Here is a 9,178-nt window from a genome sequence, read left to right as displayed (position 1 = left end):
ATTTGGTTGCTACTGACTGCTGCTTAGTCATCACTACAAAGCACATTGTCCAGAAACACGGGTGCAGATCTGCACTCCCTTCAGACATTAATGTGTGACATCTGAAAATGACGGATGGTTTCTAGTAATCCTTCGGCTTTCAGCCTCTGTTACAATATCAATGTGGGAAAGCATGCGGAGGATGTGCAGTCTGGACACATCAAAGGAAATATGCGATCTTAGCGCTGCGTTTACGAGAAACTTTATCCAGACGGTCCCCTCCACGAGAAGATGTTCCGCTTGTGTCCCGAGGATGCGGGTCAGCTGCATGGAAAGTCAATGCAACATGTGGCTGACTCCAACCGGAGAGGTTCAAAAACAAGAAGATGAGACTCCAGGATTTTCTCTGAGAGCAGGTCAAAGTGAGAAGCTTTTTTTTTTCTGTAGCTCTTTAGCTGTGCCTTTTGCACGGGTAGGTAGATGTGAAGTTGACAAATGAAGCGGGGCAGCAGTTTTGAGAGATCAAGGAGTCGCAGCATTTGAGGCAAAAACAACACTCTACAGCACTCCAAACCTGGGAGGTTCTCCAGAGTGAGCTTAATTAACGACTGCAGGCGAAGCTTCGTTTTGGAAAACCACGGGGCTTTTACTGGAAATCAGAGATGCTAATAAGTTGCCTGCCCATTCGAGGTCATCGACATAAGCGGGGGAGCAGAGAAGAAGATGCATTTTTATTTATTTTTTATCTTATCGTGTTAGTTTGTAACTTAAATTCGGCTCTTTGGTTTATCCACTGCTGTTTTGTATCATTATCTGTGTCAAGTAGAGTAATTATCTAACAAATGTATAAAAGCGGCTCTCTAATTAAATGCCATGGGCTGTAAGAGATGGAGATAAATTATTTATACTGCTTTGATGAGAGCTAGCTAGCTCTAAGGAGCGAGCAGTCAGTCGCTTTTAGAATTGAAACCACTGCAGCGGGATTTTACTGAAACTTACTTGGGGGCGTTTGAGGGGGGATAAAAGAAGCTAAATCTGAGTGTTTGCCACTCGGGGTAGGTTGGGTTGGTGGTGGTGGTGGTGAGGGGGAGGGAGACGGGGGGGCATGTCAGGGTTCTGCGTTTAGAAACCAGTTTCTCCAAAGATGTAATTTGCTCATTGTAGAGAGAGAAAAGTATTTTCATTCTGGTATTTACAAGTCAGGAAGAGGAGAGGCCGCTCGGGGCTTCTGGAAGGTTCAACAAGTGTTTACTAAACATATTTAAAGTCACAGACACCAACTGTGCGGCGCTCACACCCTGGCCATCATCTAATTTGGTCCATATAACTGGAGGGGGAAGCTAAAAAAAAACTCTCCCTGCGAACCTCCCACACAGGCAAAACAACAACAAAAAAGCTTTCACCATAATGAAGCATAACCGAGTAGAATCAACAAATGAGACAAAGGAAGCAAGCCAAAGTCAGATAAGAATTTCTTATTATTCCAATAAAAAATACATTCATACAGAAATATAACAATTTTGCAAAACAATTTCAAATAAAAATTTCATAAAGCATAAACATAACAATTTTACAAAAGTTGTTTTTTTTTTCTTTTTATACAAAGATTCAGTTGAGAACAAAGAGCTGTGTGTGTGTATGTGTGTGTGTGTGTGTGTGTGTGTGTGTGACTGAACAGTTTGGGTAGTGGGATGAAAGATATGATGGAAAAATGGAAAAAAGATGCGAGCAAAAAAAAAAAAAAAAAAGGAGGAACATCAGAGCTAAATCAAGGCTCAATTATCACTTGAACGGTATTGGCTGCTGTTTGCAACAGAATGGATGTTCCCGCTCGGTGCCCACAAAAGGCCTCGCCAGCACTCCCAAAATCCATCGCAGCAAGCACTTTCAAGTTTGTACTCATCCCGTCTCCTGCGCCCGCTGAGCTGAAATCCATATGTCGGAGCATGCCACGGTGCAGCTTGCTGCAACATCGAATTCCTGCGTCGAGGTCGCCGATTCGGAGTCGGTGGCACGGATCACTTTGTCCTGATCGGTAGAATCTCGAGCATGATTTTAGGTCTCCACCTCCAATAAAAGGGAGATACTTTCATGAGCTGTTTTTATTTATTTATTTGGGGCCTAATTTCCAATGCTCGATCTGCATCTCCTCCCGAGAGCCCCCCCCCCTCGCTCACTTGCGCCGGTGGCTCTTGTAATACTGTTGCAGCTTGGCTAAAACAACGCTCCCCAGACAGGTCAATAACCAACCTACACAGTCAGCAGTCTGTGACAGATTCCATGCCAACAAAGCCTTTAGCAATTCATTACAGAGAGGCGGTACAAGGCGAGGCCTGTCCGACTGCAGCCTGTTAATTACAATAAATCTTTAGCTTTTTCTTCGGTCCCACTCGGAGGGATGGAGGGACAGTGGGGGGGAGGGGGGGGTGGTGGAGGAGAAGGCGCAGCACTCTAAAGTCTAGTCTGGTCCTGTTGTACCTTTGCGCTGTGTGAGATGGACTCGAGTACATACTACACAGTAGTTAACGTCTTTAATAAATGTATTTAAGTGCTCTAAACATACAGCCTTCGTCTTATATACATGTTCGGACTTAATTTAATGTGATCTACATCAACTAAACGGATGCTCGGACTCAAAAACAACACCAACAAAGAAAAAAAGGCAATCGACTGAGAAAAAGGTACTTTTGTGAACATTTACATTTTACCAACACGATTAACCGCTGCAAATTGAACTTGTCATTAAACACAAAAGGAGGTGCGACCTTGTTTGTAATTGAGCCTTGATCGAGCTTGTCAAATCACCCAGACAACAAATGTGACATCCCGAGGGGGAGCAAAGCACCGCTACCACCACGGGGCTGAGTCACTTGCATAAGGCACCATTAAGGTCAACAGTGCATTATTAGATAGAAAGAAAGTAAAAAAACAAAACAAAAAAAACAACCAACAACTCAAAGAGTAATTAGTCCTCAAGGCATAGAATGAATGAGAAAATTAATAAGCAAGTGGTGAAATCTCCAGCCAGGTGAAAAAAAAACAGAATGAAGGAAATGGATGCGGATGTCAAAATAAAAGAGGAAATCATCAAGGCTTTATGTACAATATTGTAACATTTAACCGTTCGCATTTTAGCTGCACTTTTATTGAAACTATTTGCAGTCCTGATTACAGTGGAAACAGGAAGTGAACAAACCCTAGAACCATGCAACACCTGTCTATGATACGGAAGTTATAGTATAGTTGTGTTATACCTCTAAGCACACAGCTTATACAATTGGACTACAAATGAGCTTTGTAGCTTGTAAAAAAATAATAAACCAGGCTACATAACACATTGCACATTTAGTAGCTGCACCAAAAACACCAAAAAAAAAAGCTCCTGTCATTCAGTGACCCGAGGGAGGTGGGTGCCTGGGTCACATGCCAGAAGGTGACACGTCAACACCCGTCTCTCTGGTCGAACCCAAGGCCTCAACCGCCTCAGAGAAGCAGCCCTCCTCCCCCCCTCCCTCCGGAGTCTGTCCAGACAGACAGGCAGGAAACTTCCTGGCACTGCCACCGGGGAAACAAGTGGAATGTCTCCCCCAGAAACCCATTCAGTCCACAGCAACATTGGTACCGGCCCCGCGCCATCCACCAAGCCACGTCTCCGCCCCAGAATCATCCTCCTCCTCCTCCTCTTCTTCTTCTCTTTCCATGGGGCCAGTCAGCCAATCACAGACATTCACAGTGCACTCATGCTTACCTCAGACAGTTTTGTAAAGTACCAGTGTATCTGCTGTCTGGGAGATGTCCCCAAAACATCATGCACCATACATACAAATCATTCACTCTTTACGTTCGGCTCTTCTTTTTTTTTTTTTTTTTTTGCTTTTTTTGTTTTTTGTTTGTGTGTTGTAAGTCCTTCTCAATCAAAAACAACAACAAAAAAAAAACGTTCTTCCCCATCCATGATTTTGTCCTCTTGATGCAACAGACAACCTTCAGAGCGCCTTTCTCCAAAGAGAGGTCCCGGAGGCACTGGGTTTCAGTATGGTGCAAAACGGCATGCTTTGGCTGGAACACACTCCCGCCACTCTGCTCTGGGACAGTTCAACCAAGAGACTGGTCGGGAGACGGCGTTTGTTTGTTGTTGATTTTTTTTTTTTTTTTTTTTTTTCCTCTTTCAAAAAAAAAAAAGAAAAAAAAAAGAAAGAAAAAAAAAAAGAAAAAGGAAACGTTTCCCCTTCGCTGCGTTGCTTGGTTGGTGCTTGTCCTGCTCTAGATGTGCCTCTTCATGTGAAGAGCCAGATGGTCAGACCTGGAGAAACATCTGGGGACAGAGGGAGGGTGGGAGAGGAAGTCAGTAACTATGAAAACGAAGCTGCTGGATGAGACATGATTTAGGACATGAATAAATATAGGTTTTTTTGTTTTTTTTTTATGGTCTGAAGATCATAACAACTAAACCAACAAATTCCTACAGAGAAGAGGTCAGTTAAGTAAAAAAAAAAAACTCCCTCTGGATCATTTTTGGTATAAACCCGACAGATACCGGATTTTTGAGGCCGATACTGATGTTGATATTCGGAGGTTTTCAACAATCTAAAGAAGATAAATCAGCCGATGATTAGCCGAGTATGTCTTTTTTACATAGGAATCTGATATATGATGTTGGACTTTTGAGGCCAATATCGATAATACAAAGTAAAAAAAAAAAGTCCAATATTGATATATATTGGCTAAAATGTGGTTATCAAATGAAATAATAGAATAATTTACAGTTTATTCATAAACTTTGTTTAAAATGACATCAGTGCACTGAAACGGTGGACTTCAGTGGGACAGTGACAATTATAATTAACTATAAATAATTTAAAAAAAAAAACACACAAAAACAACATTTTCTAAATGACCACAAGTATCTTTTTGGCATTATGTTCTTAAAAATAAATAAATAAAAGGTTTTCATTGTGGACAACATTATGCTGATACTGACATATCTGTGCCATCAGTCATGCTCTGCTAGAGACTGCTCTTTAGTGGACAAACCTAGTGACCTCCAAGTTTGACAGTTGTGTCTTGTGACTTATCGGCCAACAAACAAGATGTACACATACATCAGCACTGAGATCGGCCTCGTCTATATATCTGTCAAAGTGCACATTTCTTGCAAACAAAAAATAGAATATGCATCAGTGCTGCCGACCTTTAAAAGACCTTCAGTCGATCACGGCAACAGAAACGCAGCTTTATCTGCGGCCTGCTGACGTTATTGGGAGATAAATGGCCCGGCTTACCTGTCACAGTGACTGCATTTAAATGGCTTTGCCCCGGTGTGCTTCCTGAAGTGTCTGGTCAGCTCGTCGCTTCGTGCAAAACGCCACTCGCAGCCTTCCCATGAACACCTGTACGGTTTCTCACCTGCGGGGCGAACGAGGGAGACGATGAGCTCAAACGAGGACAACAAACGCTAATAGAAATGCATGGTTGTTTTTTTTTTTCCTTTCTGCCGAGGCGATGACCGATTGGCTCGGCCCTGTTGTTATTTAAATAAATTCAAATCAATCAGCCCGGGGTGCGGGGGCCCGGGCGGGATGACAGCATAGGTGCTGAAAGGCCGCTTCGAGACCCAGATTCCACTGAACCCGTTGTGTCGCTAACTCTTGTTTTTATGCAACCTGAAACATGCTGGGAATGCGAACTGCGTTGCTACGCAGCTGAATGTGTGGGACGTATGAAATGAAAAAAACAAAAAGAAACAAAAAAAGCCACACGTGCAATTTCACGCTGCTAATCAAAAAAAGAAACACTCAAATGACCATTCAGAGCCCTCCCGGCTCAGCGGCCCCTGGCTCCCCGCCCATTCGCCCCTTTCCCATGGTGAAACTCAATCTGTTTTGAAGTCCTTTTATCTACCATGTGCAACAAAAAAAAAAAAAAAAAAAAAAAAAAAAAACCTCACCCCCCCCCCCCCTTCACCACCACCCCGCCCCCCCCGCCCCCGCTCCTTCTCTCTTCCTCAGTCAGTCACATTCCAGATAGATTAGGTCACAGTTTAGGTATCCAGCCATGCAGAGCTAATACTCGCGGCGCTCCAGCTGAGGACATCATGCGATGTGGACCTTTAATTACATTACACAATGGGTGGACGATGCCATTAAGGTGGAGGACTGAATTAACAGCACTTCCGGCATTCACTCAATAAAAAAAAAAAAAAAAAAACTGCGATTTTTTTTTTTTTTTTAACCCTACAAATGGATTGCCTCCCCACCCTCCCCCCTCCCCCTCTCTTCTCTTTGACTTCTCTGTTTACATACATCACATGTTGCCATGGTAAAAGCTCACCTGTATGAGTGCGCTGGTGTGCTTTTAGGTGGGAGCTCTTCGTGTAAACCTTGCGACACCCGTTGAAGTGACACCTGTGTACTCGCCTCCTGCCATCCGGAGACGCGTCCCCGCACGTGAGTCCCGTCTTTTCCGAACCCTTTGCCACCCCGCCGCTCCTGATTTTGACCGGCAAGTGCAACTCGGCGTGCGTGGCCACCCAGCCGTTCATCACGCCGCCGGCCTCGGAGTTGGCCTCCGGAGAGGACGGTGGAGTGCTAATGACGGAGGGGCTAAAAGGTCCAGAGCCAACCAAGACAGAGCCCAGGGGGTTGGAGGTAAAGCTGTGCGTGGGCGAGAGCTCCTCAGAACTGTCCGAGGCCTCGCTGCTGGCGTCTGAATTCACACTGTTGGTGTCCAAGATTTGGCTGTCCTGATTGTCCTCCTCGTGGGCCGCCGGGAGCTTTGGGTCGGACTCGGCCTTGGCCTTATCCCCGCAGGCCAAGATCAGCTTGCTCCAGAGGTCCTCCTGGCCGTCGAACTTGAGGTCGGATGTGGAGACGTAAGGCTCGCTCTGCAGGTAGCGCTCCAACTCCAAGCATGTCTGGTCCAAAGCAAGGAAACGACAAAATACAGTCAGAAGACATGAATTACAGCAGCAGGCCCCCCCGAAGAGAGGAGGCTCACCCACACCAGCAAAATGCTTCTGCGTGGGAAATCCTCTTAAATCATGCATGAGCACATCCCCAATATGCTTTTGGTGGTGTAATATTTGTTAAATGCTTACAGCAGAAAACTCTAACCAGGAAATTCCAGCTATCTCTGCACGTTTAACACTCAAGCTCGAGCTCCAACGATTAGTAAAGGGAAAGAAAATGAAGAAGAAGAAGAAGAAGAAGAAGAAAAAAAAGCCAGATATTTGCTGCTTGTTTGTATCATGTGATGGTGGATGGCAGGACGAGATCAGGGAAGGCCTGAAGGGAGTTGTTTTGTTTTTTTTCCACGACTTTTCCCTGTTGATGTTTCAGAATTAAAATGATAAATCAAGAAAGAATCCAAAGACAAATGGCTACAAAAAAAAAAACCCCTTTTGGATGCGAGTCTCCTGGAGTTACTTTCCTCAACTCTGCCTTCCTGCGAACATCACAACACGAAGCGGCCACATCGGCCTCACGATCCATTCAACACCGCTGAACTCATCCTGCAGCGCGGCAGCAAAACGTGCATTGTCATTTCAGCACTCCACAATGACTCACCGAGCAAATTTAGACTCCTTTTAAGGAAGCCGCTCAACTTCCCCCTCCGACACGAGGGGGCCATTCAGCTGCTTTTCCTCATGCGTACCAATGACATGCAATCACATCCTTCCTCAGTGTCAGCCGCTCCAGCCGCGGCAGTAAAAGATACACTGGCTCCAATTTACTCAGGCCATTAAAGTTGAAAAAAAGAAAAAGAAAAAGAAGCAGGAGGCTGTTCGTTAGAAGGTGCAGCAGCTCTGACAGGGCACATGTTCGAATAAATATGTTCCTCTCGGCTTCTGCAGCCTCACACAATATTTTCCAGCTGTGCTGCTGTCTACTCGTGCGAGGAGGAATTGGCCGAGGCTGACATTTGAGAGTGTCACGTTGTGGAAGCCCATTCAAATCCGCAGATGAGGAAAACAAATGTTACAGAGCCGGAAAAAAAAAAAAAAAGGGGGGGGGGTGGGGTTTCAGAATACTTCTACAAATCGCGTTTTAAAGTTTCTCGTGTTGACTGAAACGGAACCAAAACAGGCATCTCGTAAGAGAAAACACAACAATGTGACATCCTTTATCAGATTCAATTCAAAGTGCACTTCCTCTCACATCCGCGGTCATTTCAGAAGCTTCTGTCGGGGAGTGAAAGCGGCTCTGAAACCATCTGCCAAAAGAAGAAGAGGGCAAAATATAACAGCAGCAGCAGCAGCAAGCAGAGTTACTCTGTCCCTTCATCTTGGACGCAGCAGAGCCTCGACTCCAGCTGTCAGACTGACACACTGATCCACTTCAGCCTGCCAAAAAAAAACAAAAAACTTCACAACCAACGCGATCATGAAACAGCGCGTCAAAGTGAACGGACGGGCGCCGTCTAAGCACCGGGCACCTGTGTTTACCAGCGCTACGAGGGGATTTGGGGCTTTTCTTAACTTCTAAACACAGCGGTGTGTGATCTGTTACAGACCGTGAAATCTGCTCAGTTCCGCTTTACGCAGCTCAAACCAGCTGATGGTAGACACAGTAACTTATATTCACCTGCTGCCAGTACTCCTCCAGTGATGGTAAGGCGGAGAAATAGCCCGTGTCGTGAACTATTTGAAGTTCTTGAAAGATGCTGCACATGGGTAGAACATCCATTTTTTTTTTCCCGAGCTTGCTGTTTGTATTTGTTTTTTGTTTTTTTAAAAAAAAGCGTATTTAGCTGCACTTTGATATTTTTCTCAGGTAGAAAAACACCCAGTGAAAAAGGAACAAGAGCGGTCCCCTGCGATGCAAACGAACACTTGTATTCAGCGGCAGCAGCGAACCAGCGTCCGTCCGTCAGTGCCCCCCTTCCTTCTTCTTCTTCTCCTCTCGCTCGCGTTCAAGGTATTTGCAAACACCGCACCAGACTGGATGGGGAACAACTGCGCTCTGCAAACTTCCCTATTCAAACCTCGACGCCCGCCCCCCTCCTCCCCACGGCTGGATTACGCCTGCAGCGCGTGGGCCAATCAGCGGCGAGTAGCGTAAGGGTTTGCAAATGATATCACGGGCGACCAATCGCGACGGGCCTCTGACTTAATTTGGGTTCTTCTCCGTTTTAATTGGTTCGTTTAACTCCCAGTGGCTCGCCGCTGATTGGCTGGTTATTTATAGGCATGTATATAAGC

At 45.3% G+C, this 9,178-nt stretch overlaps 1 protein-coding gene across 1 annotated transcript; it reads right to left on the bottom strand.

The window, feature by feature from the left end:
* Positions 1–1,439: 1,439 nt before the first annotated feature.
* Positions 1,440–8,948, bottom strand: klf6a (Kruppel like factor 6a). The gene is made up of 4 exons (XM_069151334.1): positions 8,562–8,948; positions 6,310–6,892; positions 5,262–5,385; positions 1,440–4,294 (listed from the first exon to the last, which is right to left on the bottom strand). Exons 1-4 carry the CDS (start codon positions 8,661–8,663, stop codon positions 4,243–4,245), a joined length of 861 nt encoding a protein of 286 aa, XP_069007435.1. The 5' UTR covers positions 8,664–8,948; the 3' UTR covers positions 1,440–4,242.
* Between the last annotated feature and the right edge of the window lie 230 nt (positions 8,949–9,178).

This window comes from Embiotoca jacksoni, unplaced genomic scaffold, assembly GCF_022577435.1.
Source record: "Embiotoca jacksoni isolate LCO1_2020_lvr unplaced genomic scaffold, fEmbJac1.0.p SCAF_17, whole genome shotgun sequence".
In the NCBI taxonomy this organism is placed as follows: Eukaryota; Metazoa; Chordata; class Actinopteri; family Embiotocidae; genus Embiotoca; species Embiotoca jacksoni.
Note: the sequence above shows the minus strand (reverse complement) of the source record. Positions and strands in the feature narration are given on the sequence as shown.

Excerpts from the sequence above, each read along its gene's own strand:
- klf6a (XM_069151334.1), bottom strand. The coding sequence starts at position 8,663 with ATGGATGTTCTACCCATGTGCAGCATCTTTCAAGAACTTCAAATAGTT. Across the intron at positions 5,386-6,309 it reads ACACCAGCGCACTCATACAG|GTGAGAAACCGTACAGGTGT; the intron begins GTGAGCTTTTAC and ends TTCGCCCCGCAG. Across the intron at positions 4,295-5,261 it reads AAATGCAGTCACTGTGACAG|ATGTTTCTCCAGGTCTGACC; the intron begins GTAAGCCGGGCC and ends CTCTGTCCCCAG.